The sequence below is a fragment of the Pocillopora verrucosa genome, chromosome 8 (assembly GCF_036669915.1).
Source record: "Pocillopora verrucosa isolate sample1 chromosome 8, ASM3666991v2, whole genome shotgun sequence".
NCBI lineage: Eukaryota > Metazoa > Cnidaria > Anthozoa > Scleractinia > Pocilloporidae > Pocillopora > Pocillopora verrucosa.
The window spans coordinates 16,264,952-16,281,479 of record NC_089319.1 but is presented as its reverse complement, the minus strand read 5'-3'; the positions used below and the strand labels follow the sequence as shown (position 1 = coordinate 16,281,479).

The window sequence follows — 16,528 nt, the reverse complement described above, 5'->3', positions numbered from 1 at the left end:
AAAAGAAGCTTTGAGAGATTAGCTATCCGTTCAGGTCCTCTTCGCATGATGAATGTGGGCTCTGAGTAGCCACAAAGAGAGCATGTATACTGCTTCAGACAGCGAGCAAATTGAAAATGATTTTATGCAAACGGACAGCGCTCATGCTGAAAGGAGTGACCTAAAAAAACTGTGTATCTGGGAGAGAACGACCCACTACCAGAAATATGGTCCGTTTGTTGAGCCCGGCTCGTGAAAATAACAAAGTTAAACTAAATGGCACAGTTTCCCTCTGCGGTGGGAATTTGTGCTGGAAGTTATGGTTGCTTATAGACTCCAAGTGGGAACATGGGGTCAGATACGGCATGTACTCCACGGCAGGCGTGTGGGAGGGACAGAGGAGGGATTTCCCACAGTAGTCTTAATTTTAAATTCACCTGGATTTCAGTTGCACAGCCCGCTAAGGAATATCGAAACCAAAGACGGGTAATATGGGATGTAGTGTTACTCTAACCTGTAGTAAAAAGCGTTTCGAGCTCGCTCACGGGAAGGTTAATACAAGACTTCTGGCGAACGAACCCGGGAAAGAGGAAGACCACAGGCCTCTGTTGCAGCGAAAAAAGGCCGAGAATGGTGTCTGCCTAAAAAGTGCACTGTGCCGAGCCGCAGAGGGGGAATATAAACTGAGGCATTTACGCCAACTACTACGATCATTCCAGGCCCAGGGAGGATCTGTGCACATACTTTGTCACTGCTTACAAAGGAAGCGGTCCGGTGCCAGGTTTCCTTTAATATCAGAGCGTTTCCGAGTCGGGGCTCTAGGACCCTTTCAAGCCACTCGGGAAAACATTTTAGCTGAAAAATGGCCCGAACCTCCATCACCGTTTCACAACCCCAAAGGCGTTTTATTGGTCTGCTCATCCAGACTTGACGAGGAAAAGATCTTCACGGAATGTGCGCAGTCGTGAAACATGGAAAAACGAGTCTGTAATTCAAGTCATGCTCCGAAAGCGGCTTTTTCACGTTGAACATTCTTCGGTCGTTAAAAACGGTGGACGCGAAATCTGAATTTCTTTGCCTCTTTCACAATCAAAAGCTTTAAAAGGTGTAAGCAACAATCCAGGTTTCCCACAGATCTCAGAACTTTTCAAGACTTGGCAGATTGAGTGGTTGACCAATACGAAAATATCCTGTCAGAATGTGGAAGGTCTTCGATAAAACTTAAGACCCAGGGAGTATTTTGGTTCAAGCAACTCTACACCAAGGGGATGACAATCTCCCCCATGAGCTGTGCTTCACTGAAAGAGAAGGATCCGTCAGCAAAATCAGCGTGCATTTGCCTGTCGCGGGTTTGTACAAATTAAACATTTTTGGACGGGACGGTCCAAGCGCTAAGGGGCAATTTCTTTGTTCATTTAGTGTGCTGGCGACATCGGCATTCGGGGAGAACCCGGGGTTTCCGCGCGTCTCGGATGAGTTTCGGGAATGGGGTCTTCGACTGGAGAGTCACCGACAGAATTTACTGTGTATGACGGGTCCGTGGCTATCACATTCATTAATCCAACACGCTCTCAAACTGATTGTTCGTCTGATAAACGCGGAAACGGGGAAACTCAAGAAAAGTCGTGTTTGAGCAAGGAGAGATGCGATGAAAGAGAATTATTTACTGCCAGCTTCAGACAAAGGGAAGTATACCTTGGACGTCCTAGGAAAAAAAACCTCAAACTCAAAGAAAAAAGTCCTTCTATGCAGTACTCCATTTGTTATTGACTCGTCGACATGCCACCTACAGCACAAGGGTGCTAATTGAGACTTATTTCAAAAACTCGTAGCAAACATAAGTGTAATTTTATGCAAGCGTGAAAATAAATGGATTGAGGCCAAAGTGCAAATGTTGTGATAAACCTTGTTGTCACAAAACATAAATATTTAAATGTGATACCTGCAGCGAAAATGAGTCATCAATACTCCTTAGGGTAGCGTGTTCTAAAACGCTGTTAATTAACTAAAACTGCCAAAATTGGGATTTTGAAACACACTGCATTTCTTGTAAAGTAAATTTTCTATTGTCTGTCTTTAAGACCGTCCGCCAATTTAGTCATTCGAGCGTTTTGTTTAATTAACGCCAAGATGAATTCCTTGGAATTATCACAAACAAGTTCGTTCGTGGGTTCTATGTTTGGTTGAAGCTAACAATAAATTTATCGGTTGAAAGCACTTCTTGCCAGTGTTGGGAAGTATGTGATTATGAAAATGACCGAGCCTACTCGGAGTTGATTTCTCCTTGAAGTTTTTTTCCCTAATCTCAAGACCGTACATGCTATTAACATAATTTTGGAAGCAGAATTCAAAACATTTAATTAAAACCTCTCTCTTTTTTAGAATTATGACGTGTCAGTGAGCAGGTGCAGGGAAAAAAAAGGTCTATTCTGAAGGAAGGCTTTTAGCAGATAAAAGAATACGTCTCTCTAAATGTTCTAGATCTTTCTGTAATCAACTGCACCTGACTGAGTTTTTATAATAGAATGTTGGTGATCTAATGGGGAATTGTTTGACTTGAACAACGACGTACTGTTCCAGGATTACGATAACTCGGTTCTGACTCATTATTTTGTTTCCACTACATCAAAACGTGTATGCAATTAGGAAAGCAACGATATCCAAAATATTTCTATCAAAATCCGTAAAAAATTTTTCCAAATTACAAGTATGGGTAAGCAGGTGCAAGGGAAGGTTTATCTCAATCCTTTACGCCCTCATGTCAATGTGCATATTCTCCATACTGTTCTCTATACATTTCCTAAGGTGCTGACAAGGAGGAATATGTTAAACCATCAAGAGCTTCTTCAGTTGGTGATCATTTCCTTTATTCTCAAGACCTTTATGTGTGTTTCAGGGATGACATTGTAGGGAGAATTTAGATGCTAGTCACTCACAAGGGTTGACGGGTTTAAGAAGTCGTTTGACGGAAATGACGGATTTGCATTTACAACTATTATATGCGTTTATGCCATCCACACTAGTATGTCTCCAAGTATATAAACGTAAACCGTGAACCATTTGTCATTTGTATTTTTTATTCCAAACCGTCTCAACTGGCTTGAATTCTAAATCTTCAAGTCTAATGGTGATGAAAGCATGCACGCTTGTAACTAGTCTGGCATCGTACGGTACAGACAACGACCTGAAATTTCACACTTATAAATCCGGTATGCACCTGTAAAGTTATTTTGTCCGAGATTGACGCAACCCGATCGAAATCGAGTAGAAGCCTTTATTTAACAAATAGAGGAGCCATGACTGTGCTCTATTCTGTTGTAAAGCACGCAGGAAGCGGCTAGAGCACGAAAGAAGTGTAGGGAGAAACACGAGACGTAGTCGAGTGTTTCTCCCCACTTCTTGAGTGCTCTAGCCGCTTCCTGCGTGCTTTATAACAGAACAGAGCACAGTCAAGGCTTCTCTATTTGTTTTATAATAAAGAATCCGTCAAATTCCCCATGCATTACTTCCAATTTTCAAAACAAACTTTATTTCCAAAGCGAACAACAATGTCGTCAGCATGCTCTATACTCTCATAGAGCACGCTACAATAAGCCAATCAGAATCCCTGTTAGAATGGTTCAAATAATCTAATTGCTCTACAAGACAAAAGCTGTCAAAAGTGTCAAACCATCAAAGTTAAAAAACCATCAAAGTTCATAATCTGCAATAGTTTACAAACTAAATAGTTCGGCAGGTCGATTTTAACGCTTTTGCCTGAAGTTTTTAATACAGAATCTTCAAGTGAAATGTTCAGTGAACTTCAGCCGAATTGTGGCTCATAAAAAACTCGCGAGTTTTTTCACATGATAAGGTAGAAAACAAACTGTTCAAGGCGAGTGTTTTTTAAATGAACTACAGCCGAATTCACCGGAACATGAAGATCGCTCGGGATGACAGCGCCGCAAAACTCGCCTTTGTTTGGTTCTTCTGTTGCTACTTGCCGGCTCGCTTGTTCCGAAATTTTACTTTCAATTATCGGAAAAAAGCTAAAAAGAAGTCCCAGAAAGGTCGAACATAGTACAATTCGGCAGATGGCGTGACAGCTTTAGCTCAGTTCTATGCTCTATACTCTCATAGAGCATGCTCTTTCAACCAATGACAGCGCGCGTTATATCCGAACTTTATTATAAAATCTGATAAGCAAGTCTCATTCATTGCCTCAGATAATCCCCCGATGGCGTCATGATTCTCTGGCTACCTGTCCCTCTGCAAAGAACTCAAGGGTCGTTGGTGACGGTATTTCATCTCCGATTTGGTTCATTTCCGACTCAAGCGGTCGTTAAACGAATCTTATCGAGTTTCTTCGGGTTCATTTTTGGTTTTCTCGGGTTAGGTTCGATATATGTTCGGGGTCTCGCCTCTGCGTCAGGACTTGTCATTGGTTTCAACGTAAGAGGCAAACATTTTTACATGAGCCGCTTTCTACCTTGTGGAGTGGACGATATTTCTTAGTTAGAGTCAGATTCTTTCTTTTAACATGCTGGTCAACAATTTTGCGTCTGTAACCAGAGACCGCTCTGAACGAATTTGACTAGTATTTGTTTGCCAAAATTCTTTCAGATATTTTTGCGGTCTAAGGAGATTTTCCAGGATATTCAATAAAACCCTTTAAAAAATGAGATTTTGCTCGACGAAATAATCAGTCGTCAGAAAAGCACCAAGATTTTTCCAGGTAGAACCCGTTTGAATACGAGTCTTCACAAACGCAAACTGAGTCGCTGAAGAAGAAGACAATATTACGATCAATTTGCAAATCGAATGTTTACTCTTGGGTGAAGGACAAAAATCATTTTCAAAAGAATCGAAAACTGCCATTCTTCTCAAACAAATAGTAGGACTTTACGGAAGAAGAGCAATTATCAGCTTGACAAGCTCGCTCAAAATATGAGATTCTGCGTAAATGAATATTATATCTTGAGAGGAGAGCAGTGTTTCTTCTCAGAAGAAACCTTATTGACTGGTTCTCGTCAAAAGAATTTTGTTTTCTATGGCGAAAAATAAGTATTCATCCGACAAGAATCTGAAATATACGAGTTTCTTCTTAAAGGAACTCTTAACCTTGGAAGAACATCCACAGCTTGAGAACGAAGAATCTGAAACCTCTAAATTCTCCTTTGAAGGGACATGAATCTTCCAGAAGGAATTTAATCTGTGCTCAAAAGAATTGAAACTTAGGGTGAGATGAAAATGACCCAACCGGAATGTTTGTCCGAGCGAGAAGTATAATGACGATTGGAAACGCATTCAATGACTTTTAACAATTGTGTTGGGAGAAAATTACCCCGAACTATTTATCATCAATGGAATGTTTGACGAAAATTCAGGGACGAATGTTTGCTCTTTACCTATATAGGTGAGGTACCACACATCCACCTTAAAAACCATCCATCCAGAATTTTATGAGATCTATAAACGGAACCTTTTTGAAAGTCAGTTTTTTTAGCCGATTTTTTCTCACACAGCGTTTTCCGCTCTATTGACCTGTGTTTAAGTCTCTCATTCGACCCTAAATCTTCGGAGAAAGATTTGCTTAACTGTTAGGGCAGCGTGTTGAAGTGTGTGTCAAATGGTCGTCCTTATTCCATGCGGTTAATGACATTAACTCAGACTATCCATTCTATTTCTTTTAATTTCCTGATCTGTCAACTGGTAACTGTACAACTTCTAATTTATTAGATCACTCCCCGTTCTCAGTTAATTTTACGAACAAATTAAAGTCTGCTCTTAAAGTCTTTTTTTGCCACAATCTCTGCATTGGTTAGACCTGTTCGTTTATCCCTCTTTACCTAACTAAAAAAAACTTTTTTATTAGTGAGTTATGTAATAGATAAATCAGTAACTACATGCAGACACGGCCTTTTTCTTCATTTCTTATAGATCCTCACACACCTGCAGATCTAATAGATAAACTTTTCATCGGAATACTTTTAAGATAAAAGAAGAGCGTGAAATAATGTCCGCAATTTGACATGAATATCCTAATTCAAGAGAGTAATGATGCCATACCGAAACTTGGATAATTATTGATCCATATTACCGGAACTTATTATCACAGCCCGCCGAGTTTACTTAAGACATCCGTACGCATTTTTAAATATCTGAGAGAATACGATCACCCTGACTGGTCAAAAACCTATCTTTTATAGCATCAGTAAACCCATGGAAAATTGAAGTCCATTTTATAAATGCAATAGGCGGCACATTCTATCGGTTTACTGGCTTAATAATCCACCTAGGATGTTGGAAGAACACGAGAAAAGTTTGTGGATCACTCGCCTCCAAACGTTTCTCGTGTTCTCCCAACATCCAAAGTGGGTTATTAAGCCACTAAAACGGTAGAAAGTGTGGTCCATTGCTTAATTTTTCCCTCACTAAATTTCTTTTTGTCGCGATAGTAACTATCAATTACAGCTAAAAAAATTGCATTGAGGATGCATGGTTCCTCGCAAGGTGGTTTTCAGATCCCACTAAATAAACATCGGTATCCACTAGAAAGCATCCGAGAATGTTCTGGTACAGTTTTAGAAATAACTCATTGAGGACTTTCGAATTAGATTCTGTCACGGATACTAAAAGGAGAGATCATTTCTTACGGATCACAATCATATCACAACTTTTATCTAAGTATCGTATCTTATGTCTGACATTTATCCCTTTTGGGAAGTTTTTCTTTGCTAAAACTATCAATGTCTACCAGTTTTTAGTTGGCACGGTTTCGAAAACCTCTTTCAATGACGTAAAAAATGAAAACCCGAAGATTTCCTTTTATCGAAATACAACGTTAAGCATTCAGTCAAAATAATGCTTATCTTTAATGTCGTATTTGCAGCTTATGTTATCTCTTTGAGCAGTTGGACAGTCTCGTCTACTGAGACTGTTAAGCTATAAATAATAAAAGCACCACTTTGATATGACGTTACATTTTAATATTGAAAGCCTTTTTTTGTAATCAAAGATTTATGTTACATAAGCCCATTTTCGTGCTGTTGGAATGATTTCCCTTAGGTAGCTATGATTGCTTGCCTTCGACTACACTTGCCATCATGCACTTGCTATCATCTGGTAATAATATGACGTGGTAGTATACAGTGTAGCTATTTCATACATGTTTTTAATTTGGCATCAGACAACCTTTCTCCATCAGTGGTAGCTGATAAAATATTCAAAGTGGTTAGCTATGAAAATTGCTTTTCAGTTCAAGGTCTCAGTCATAATCGGCAGGAATTTTTACGTACTGTTCAAATGAATGAACAAACAGAAAAACAACGTCTGAAAGTAATTTTAAATTTTTGATATTCCCCGTTTGATCTGACGTAAACTCTCTCCACACAGAGACCGCTTAAGGAGTTAAAGAAATATTGAATTGTATTTATAAATTAAACCAGACGTTTGTGACAAAAAAAACCTCCTTCGATTTATGTTATGTAAGATGTGGCTGGTGACACTCGTCTGTCTTAAAACAGAACTATTTTATTTGCTTATCCTTTCAGATCTGTTTACCAACGCAGTTCAGTTATAGATTTCTCAAAAGGCATTTTTAAATTTAGTTGTAGGATCGATCAAAGAAATCATGATTTATCATTGAAACTGCACTAAAACAACATGAATGAGAACGGAACACCGAGGGGAACAGAAAAAAACGGATGGGGTAATTTTTTAGGGAAAGCGGTAGTTACCCAATTTTAGATATTTACTTCAGCGCCAAACTAGGAGCACTCAAAATTGTATTTAAGAAGAGAAAAAGATTTATCGGCATCAAAATCGACTTCAAAGAAGAAAAGAAACAGAGCAACAAGTTTTGAAGACTTCTCGCCGATACCAACAAGAAATAACAAGAAATTGAGTCATGGAAGTTTACAAGGTAAAACAATGAAGGTCCTAGATATTTTCAAACGTGTTTGTAGAATCCCTTTCATTTTTCTATTTTATTCCTCCGTCAAAGAGTTTTACTCGGCAATAAGACAGAGGAGCTGCCTTTTTCTTTTTGACTTATTTAAAAGGCAGAAAAAATTGAGATCTCTATTAAGATGCAATTTAATCGTGAATATCACCATAATATATATTGCTAATAGTGAATTGACGGAGCTGCTATTTTCTAGGTTCTTGCTATTTTCCTGGCAATTTTTCTTCATTTTGGAAATGGTCGGGCAATTGCATTAAACAAAATCGGGCATAGAATCGAAGATGGCGGAGATCCGTCCACGCTAGGTGCTGCCGCATGGAGACAGAAAAGGTCCCCTGGTGACGAGCCCAGTTGTTACACTGGTACACATGCGTCACTCACATTGCCAAGCAACAGAACAGTTACTGTTCCCATTTGCAAGGCAATTACGTCTTACAAAACAGCATGTGTCAGTTCGATGGCAAACAACAACAACCAAAGGAAATGTGTTCCATCCCATATAAAGTCGATGGAAGGGGTGGCGTTTAGTACAGCCTGTTCATGTGCACCATAGAAAAGCTAAACCAAAGACTTTCCAACTCTACAGTGTGTCAGGAACACCGAAAGTTATATTTTTACTTTTAGTGATTTTTTATATTTATTAGAGAGTATTAATATTTGTAAGTTTGTATGAAGCTGATCTTCAACAACGAAACTTTTGAGGAAAACGACATCTAGAAAGATTTTTGTCGTCATTTATAAGTTATTATTGATTTAAATTTATTCAGATTTATTTCACTTGAATTCTGTCCGGTGAAATTGTAATGAAAGTCTAAATTATACTGATTGCTCGCGTATTTTTATTTAGTATACGAGTGAATAACAAAAATGTTATTCACAAGATTAATAAATTCTTTGAAATTGATGTGTTCCTACTCTTAATCGTCTCCAATTTTTTACTGTAGCGCCGTTTGACAATGTTTAAGAGAAAATCCCTTTCATCGATGAAAAATGATCGTGCAGGACTTTTTTAAAGGATCGTTCCTAACTCTTTCTCGCTACACTTTCGCTTCAGGCATAGTCTCGTACCCAGACCTTTTACGACGATTTCAGTTACAGTTTCACGGTAGATTCTGGGTTCGAGACTACTTCTGGCCTTACTTCTGTTTTGTCGATGCGATCACCAGGATACTTGCATACTTTCTTTGAAAGCAGTGTAATGAGAAGAGAGCTGAAATTTATCCTAAGGAATGCTGAGGAATAATGTCCATATATGGTTGCTAACTTGGTCGCTTTAGTTACTTTAATATGGCTCGAGAATCAAAGTGCTCTGTGAGCAAACTCGGGAATTGACACATGATTTTTTTGGATTATGTTTAATGTTATCTGGTTTAGGGAATTTTTTGGTTGATTGTCATATCTAGAGTAAGAGCAGTAGTTCAGTGTTCGCTAATGTAGCAAAGAAACAAAGTAACGTTGGGATAAGAAGGCATTACAATTGAAATGATCATGCTATTGCATTTGACATTTCTCTTTCTGGTTCAAAAGAAAAGGTTGGAAGTAAATGTGGGTGAAAAGTGAAATTTACTGTCTATCATTATAAATATTAGAAAATCAAGGCAATACTGTCTTAATGAAAATATTAACGATTCCCTCTTTATCAAATGAGACAAACGGGAATAAGTTTTGAGTGATATAACTAAGCCAAGACTGCCACCGTCATTTTGGATCTCCGCCTGGGTAGATTTTAGTCACGTGCTAGGCAACGTATAATGAATAACAAGATAGAATTTCATTTCAGGTCTATTTATCGACTTTGTGGTGTGTAACTTTCGCATTTTAGTACGTAATATGTATTTTGAATCATCAAATTGTCTTGAAACGTAAGAGAAAATTGTTCTTTAAAAATTCACTGAAAATCGGTAGCTAAAATTGTTTGTTTAGGTGTTATTTGATTTTCGTGTTAACTTGTAATTTCGTTAGTCGCCGGCATCTTCTGTTGCTTCACACAGGAAAAAAACACGATACGACACGTAATGATCGATTTTGTCCTCAATCTCACGCCGTAACATAAAAAGCTTTTGAACATCTGTAAATTCCGAGCGCTTCGCAGTAAGTGATATTTTCAATGAATCTTCGGATTGTTTTCAAGTTCAAGGATTGTAAATTACAATTTTATGAAAAACGAAGGTTGTTCCGTTATTTCAGTGTGAATCCTTGAATGCCTGCCAGTCGCTGGCGCCGCTTGTTGAAACTAAAACGAAAAAAAAAACTCTTTTAAGATTATCATTGGCCTCTTTGTCACCCCACCACTATTCTTAACAACAAAGGTCGCCATTTCGTTTGTTTATTGCTCGCCAAAAACTTTCAAATGCACTCAAAAGCCTAAAATCGAAAAAAAGTACACAAGAATCGACCGAGCGAGGGAGCGAGCGAGCAACCGTATGCCGTTCCCCACATCGTATCTACAACTCGCTCTTGCGCATGCGCGCAATTCACGAGTTTAAAATGGCGCGGAAAAAAGCGCTTCTTCCCGCGCACAGAGTTAAACCAGAGGGGCCCTGGGGCAAACTTAAAAGCGGCAGCAAATTTTCTGTCGTTGAATGCAAATCGTGGGCATTGTGACCATGGCGAAGAGATCGAGTTTGGACGAATTTTCAGCGGAATACTCGAAGGTAAAAGAATATTTTGACTTAATCCATTGTAAAAATTCAATTTATCGCATTTATTGGTGATTTAACTCACAGAGGATATGGTACTTTGGTTTGTGTAAATGTCAGCTGAGTGTCCGTGACACGAATCTACTAAATTTTCGTTTTTAAAGGGTTCCAAACTGTAATTACATTACTGTATAACAAGTTGGTCCAAGGGAAAATAAGTGAGTCGCTAAATTATGTTGTAACAATCACGTACTCAGGTTCGGCATCGCAGAGCTCGAGAACAACCACCAATCGATACTAAGGAAAACGTGAAAAAGTTCCAATTGATCGAACTTAGAAATTTATTGTAGACAAAATTGATTTTGAAAAATTATTAATACTACTAGTGTCCGGATTGGATCATTAAATCCATGGAAATTGAAACATCAAGTAAGTTTATTTTACAAAAGCAGTAGACCACACTTTCTACTGGTTTACCAGCATTATGGTAATAACCCTCTTAGTTGTTGGGAGAACATAGGAAAAGTTTGTAACTCGCTTGCCTTTAGCTCGTTGTTTGGAAACTCTTGTTCTGTTCTCCTTGTGGAAAAAGGCCCTCAAATATTTTTTCATGCGGATTTCCATTTATAGAAGGTGCTCTACACTGAACAGATTTTTGAAACACTCTTCATCATTCTCACTGCTATGAAAGAAAAATATTAAATTGATCAATCTTTAAATAGTGCCTTAAAATGTCTGAAAACAGGTAACAAAACTTGACAGGGATCCTGAACATCCAAGAAATCTTATTCCTGAGCTATGCAAGCAGTTTTATCACCTGGATTGGGTTACAGGAACTGGAGGAGGGATCAGTATCAAATATGGGTTTGTTTGTATTATTGCTCTTATGGTATTTTTGACATTTTTTTATACACCCTTCCTTTGTTTTTGTAACTTACCAGCCTGTACACCAGATATATTATGTACTTATTGACCATGTACAGACCAAGCGCAGCAAAGACTGTGTCATGATGGAGAGCCAAATATTTTCCCTCCAGCCTGACCAAACTCAGTCAATAAGCATTTTATCTTATGACCACTAACTGTTGAAAATTAAAATAGGATTGGATGTGATTCCTTGATAAAAACATTTCCTTACTTTTTTTGAGTCTGGACATTAAACTCACAATTCATCTAAAACTGCAGGAATTTCTTTTTACTCTTTCCTATTTTCCTACTTTGCAACAAAGTGGAGTAAGTACTGGGCTTGACACCTGTTTTTGAGACCTGGCCCTAGACAGTCAGCTTTTACAATGGTTTTCTATGGGATTGTGCAAGCGGGGCAGTATTAGTCATATGATAATTTCTGATGTGTAGATGGTAAATACTCTAGTCATAATGTACTTAAGTAAATTGGTGATGTTGAGGATTAAACCAGGAGTGAGTAGTATATGGACAAACTAGTTTGTTGTTCTCCACAGCACTTCCCTAGTCTATATTTGCCATTTCTAGACTTTTATAAATCCAAAATTGCAATTTATTTTAAAACCCTTTCACACATCTTTCACAGAAGAAGTTTCAGTGGACTTTAAAAGCAGCCTTGTTTCTGTCAAAATTCTTGTGTCCAATGCGTAGACAGTAGTGAATGGAGAGAAAAAAGGCTGAGTTGTATTTGCCATGTGATCAGGGCATGAGTTGTACTTTACAGCAGCCCATATTTCTGTTCCTTACCCTGAGGTGTATCATTTGGCATGATCAGACATTCTAACAAACACCCTCTCCCCTTCCTCCCCTATTATCCTTGGAAGTTGTCTCTAGAAGGCTGTTTCATGTATTACCTTTTATAGCTGTTATCTTTCCTTGAAGAATATTCAGAGCATCAAGTTAGCTAAAAAATAGGCTTCATGACATTTCCATGTTAAAAGTTCTTATTTGTAAACAATTTTTGACATTGTTCTTTGGTTTCGATAGCAATGAAATCTTCATTGCACCATCAGGGGTGCAGAAGGAAAGGATAGAGGTAAATAATTCATACTTTCAAAGCAAAAAAGCTTTGCCAAGTTGTTTTTAAATATATTTTCATTTCTTCCCTCACTTTTTAATGAACAAAAAATTATATTAATACTAATGGCCTTATTATACAGTCTGCAACCTCGTAAAAATACTTTTTTGTCGTTCTTTATGTTTCATATACAACTGCAACTATTGAGAAAACACCAGTTGTGATTTAACACATTCATCTCAACACAATTTGATTTTTTCTCTTATGTTTTATTCCTTGAAGCCTGAAGACATGTTTGTGTGTGACATGGATGAAAATGAGCTTTGTTCTCCTCCTCCAGAGTAATTATAATTTCAATACATTCCTTAACATTTATCTGCTTTAAAAAAATGTGAATAAAGAAATCAATCTGTACTTTATTTATTATGTCATCTGTTCTAACTTAGAGTATTTTCTGATTTATATCACACATTACAGGAAGAAACTCAAGAAAAGCCAATGTACTCCTTTATTTATGAATGCCTTCACAATGAGAGGTAACCACATACAGAGTATTATTACAGTGCATTATTATTATTTAGTAATAAGTGAGTGACACATCAGAAAATTTTGTAGCCAATGGAGACAAATCTGATCACCTGTGTGCAGAATTTGTCAGCAAATTTTTTCCAATAATTGACTTTTGCAGTGTATGCCATTTTGAATAGTATTATAATGATAAAAGTTGTGTAAACCAGAAAAATTGACTTAAATTCACAGCAATAAGCAAAGAAAGATGACAGTGATGGGTACGTAAGCTTATGATAGTGAATTTTATATATGTAAGTATATCAAGTGGGACTGATATTAGCCTTTTAATCATGATCAGCCAATAGCTAAAATTTGCAAAAATTCCCATCCCAGCTTGTAGCTTACTTTGAGCAATTCAGTGTTCTTTCCTCAAAGCAGTTGCTTGTTTATTGTGTTAGGAGCTGGAGCAGTGATTCACTCGCACTCCAAGCACTGTGTTATGGTCACTCTACTGTACCCTGGAAAGGAATTCCGCATCACTCATCAAGAAATGATTAAAGGGTTGAAGAAAGGTACAACAGGTGTGAATTACAGGTGAGTGAGGAGGTTTTGTTTTATTACAGTGTTGGGGTAAGGTGCAGAGTGTTTAAGTGTAACCTTATCGTGAGGTGTTTGTTTTTCAAGAAGAAAGATCCTAGGAAAGGAATTAGTTCAAGGTGTCTTTTCTCACTGTCAAAGATGCCAAAGGTTTGACTTTTCCACCTTTGTGGGATTTTGTGAAAGGTATTCATTATACCCTCAAGAGAAAACGTATGAAATCAGTTTCTTTAAAATGTTGTTTTTGGTGAGGTTCTTGTCAAGTCATATTTCTGTGAAGTTAAATGTAAGTTGTACATAATTATTAATTTTATACAAGTCATTGAAGATTGGAAGAATCTTTTCACATCTGAGAAAAAGAGACTGGAAAGTAGTTCTAAGCAAAGGATGTTATTATGAAATAGGTTTTTTGTCAGAAATATTTCCAAGGGGAAAGAGATACAAGTGGTTCTTTTTTAATAGTAGATGAAGAGCCCTTCCTTGAAATTTCATTAAAGGTGAACTGAAATCAGACAAACATTTTTTTCTTTTTTTTTTAGATATGATGAGGAGCTTGTTGTTCCTATAATTGAAAACACACCAGAGGAACGAGACTTGAAGGTGTACAATGCTAGGATTTAGGGATTGAAATATCTGTACTGACTTTTGTGTGTATCCAGCACATAATAGGTGTTTTGTATTAGGTATAAGTGTTAATTCATTAATGTTTAGTAATACATGAAAAAGCATTGAATTTAAGTACAACGCTTGGAGTGAACCCTGAAGTCAAATGGGGATCTGTGTAGGCAAGGCAGATTAACCTCCAAAAACTATTGCATTAGAATGTAGTACTGATGCCTAGTAACAAATTTAATATGATTATTCAAAATTAAACAACTGAAGACAAAGGTTTTGAGACAGCTCTGTAAAGTCATGATTTGATATCACAAAAGCTTTAGGGCAGAACTTATTTTATCTGTTTTGGTTTAATTGGTGCATGCATTAGTATGCATTTATAAATAATATATGAAGTATGAAGGAGGATTGGAGAGCACAAAAGTTGTGTAAGAGTTGCTCTAGGTGCAGCTGTAAGTAATTCTAGTGTCTCACATGCTCACCAAACTTTCCAAGTGCTTTATATCTTGATGGTGGCACATGACACTATTGTTTCATAGCATTTTTGACAGGAAATGTTAATGATTTATTGAAGAACATTTGTAATAAATGTGCTAAGCTTCGTTATATTCACTGACATAATCAGCATGTTTAATAAGAGACAGTGTGAAATGTGCTCACACTATTGAATTTAGGTAAATAAATTTTCCAGCTTGATGTAATAGGTATTTCTGACTATAATGACAACTCATTCAGTATGTCTTTACACCCAAAAGGAACGTATGGCAAAGGCCATGGAGCAGTATCCAGACTCTTGTGCAGTCCTTGTACGTCGACATGGCGTGTATGTCTGGGGAGATACATGGCAGAAAGCAAAAACAATGTGAGTGGTATACGTGTGATGAATCATAACTTACAGATTGTGATGTATAACATCAGTCTAATAAGTATTTCTGGTGCAGCTGAGGAGGTTGTCATTTTGTGTCTCTCAGTATTGCTCAATGGCCTTAAGAGAGATTCTGCGAAAAGGTACAGTCAGTACCTGTTTATTCTCCTGACTGAAGGGTTTACTGTAGGAAAACTACTGTCACTAAAACAGACTAAGATAAAAACCTAGAATGCTCCAAGCAAATTCCTCATTTGTCACCATCAGTACCAGTCTTGTTTTTTTTTTGTGTGTGTTGTTTGACTAGCCATGTTTGTTAACCCATTACATCCTAACATCAGTATGCATATTCTCCATACTGTTCTCAATACATTTCCCAAGATGCTCACCAGAAGAATTTTGAGCAACAATCAAGACCTTTTGTAGTTGGTGATCATTTCCTTTATTCTTTTAACCATACTGTGTAATCCAGGGGTAATATTGGTAATATTTCAAATAACTTCTCTTGGATTTACAAATTTAGACCTTCATGTGAAGCCTTCCTAAGGCTTTGGATTTTAGTTATTCTTAAGAAGAATTGGAGTGTTTTGTGTTGCCTGGTTCTTTCAGTAATAAATGACCTACTTAAAGTCCTCTAAGGAATGAATGCATCACTTAAGTCAAAGAGGATAATTGCCAAAAAACAGTTGTACAAGAAATGAAAACTGTTTTATGGTGCCTAATTTGTCTCTTTTTGGACTTTTCCACATCCTTTTTCCCAGGTGTGAGTGTCTGGATTACTTGTGCGACATTGCTGTACAGATGAAGAGTCACGGACTGGATCCTACAAAAAAACCAAAACCCAGGGAAGATATGGACAATGGGATCTTATAGAAGGACATCTGTTTAAACTGGTTTACATTGTTGACCATACAAATATTTGTAGCTTTATGGTAAATTTGGCCAGGAGATACCAGTACATCATGCATACAGGTAGCAAGGTGGTGGTTCTGAGTGCAAGGGCTTGTGGGATACGTGATAATGATGATGATGATAAACTTTTAGTATGAAAAAGGGTTTCCTACAAAGAAATTTAATAATAATGGTCAAATGAAATTATTTCATTTAAGAAAGCCTAAATACGGTAGGTTGTAAATATATCAAGAGTTCCAAACTGCAAGAATACAAGTGATGAATTTAAATAAAATTGAGACGAAAATATTGATATTTATTGCTCACAGCTGCACGTGCAATATTAATGAAAATCATGGTGAAAAATTCTCATATGAAGGCCGTACGCCATGGTGCGAGCATGGCCAGAAATAGCCCACACGACCCACACTCCTAGACACATTTGTTGGGGCCCTCTGCCTCCCCTGCCCCTCTCCTTGTTGGTTTGTAAGATGGCGCAGGAACAT

The 16,528-nt window shown here is 37.5% G+C and overlaps 1 protein-coding gene and 1 pseudogene across 1 annotated transcript; both read left to right on the top strand.

The window, feature by feature from the left end:
- Positions 1–1,871, top strand: part of LOC136283017 (uncharacterized) — a 16,262-nt pseudogene extending 14,391 nt beyond the window's left edge.
- Positions 1,872–10,464: 8,593 nt separating this feature from the next.
- LOC131791247 (methylthioribulose-1-phosphate dehydratase) lies at positions 10,465–16,321 on the top strand. Its single transcript, XM_059108592.2, has 9 exons — positions 10,465–10,578; positions 11,309–11,427; positions 12,514–12,562; positions 12,827–12,885; positions 13,022–13,080; positions 13,513–13,648; positions 14,191–14,251; positions 15,022–15,128; positions 15,893–16,321. The coding sequence occupies exons 1-9, from the start codon at positions 10,507–10,509 to the stop codon at positions 16,002–16,004; spliced, it is 774 nt and encodes a 257-aa protein (XP_058964575.2). The 5' UTR covers positions 10,465–10,506; the 3' UTR covers positions 16,005–16,321.
- Positions 16,322–16,528: the final 207 nt, after the last annotated feature.

Coding starts and splice junctions, on each gene's coding strand:
- LOC131791247 (XM_059108592.2), top strand. CDS start 10,507: ATGCAAATCGTGGGCATTGTGACCATGGCGAAGAGATCGAGTTTGGAC. Junction 13,081..13,512: donor GAATGCCTTCACAATGAGAG/GTAACCACATAC, acceptor TTATTGTGTTAG/GAGCTGGAGCAGTGATTCAC. Junction 13,649..14,190: donor ACAACAGGTGTGAATTACAG/GTGAGTGAGGAG, acceptor TTTTTTTTTTAG/ATATGATGAGGAGCTTGTTG.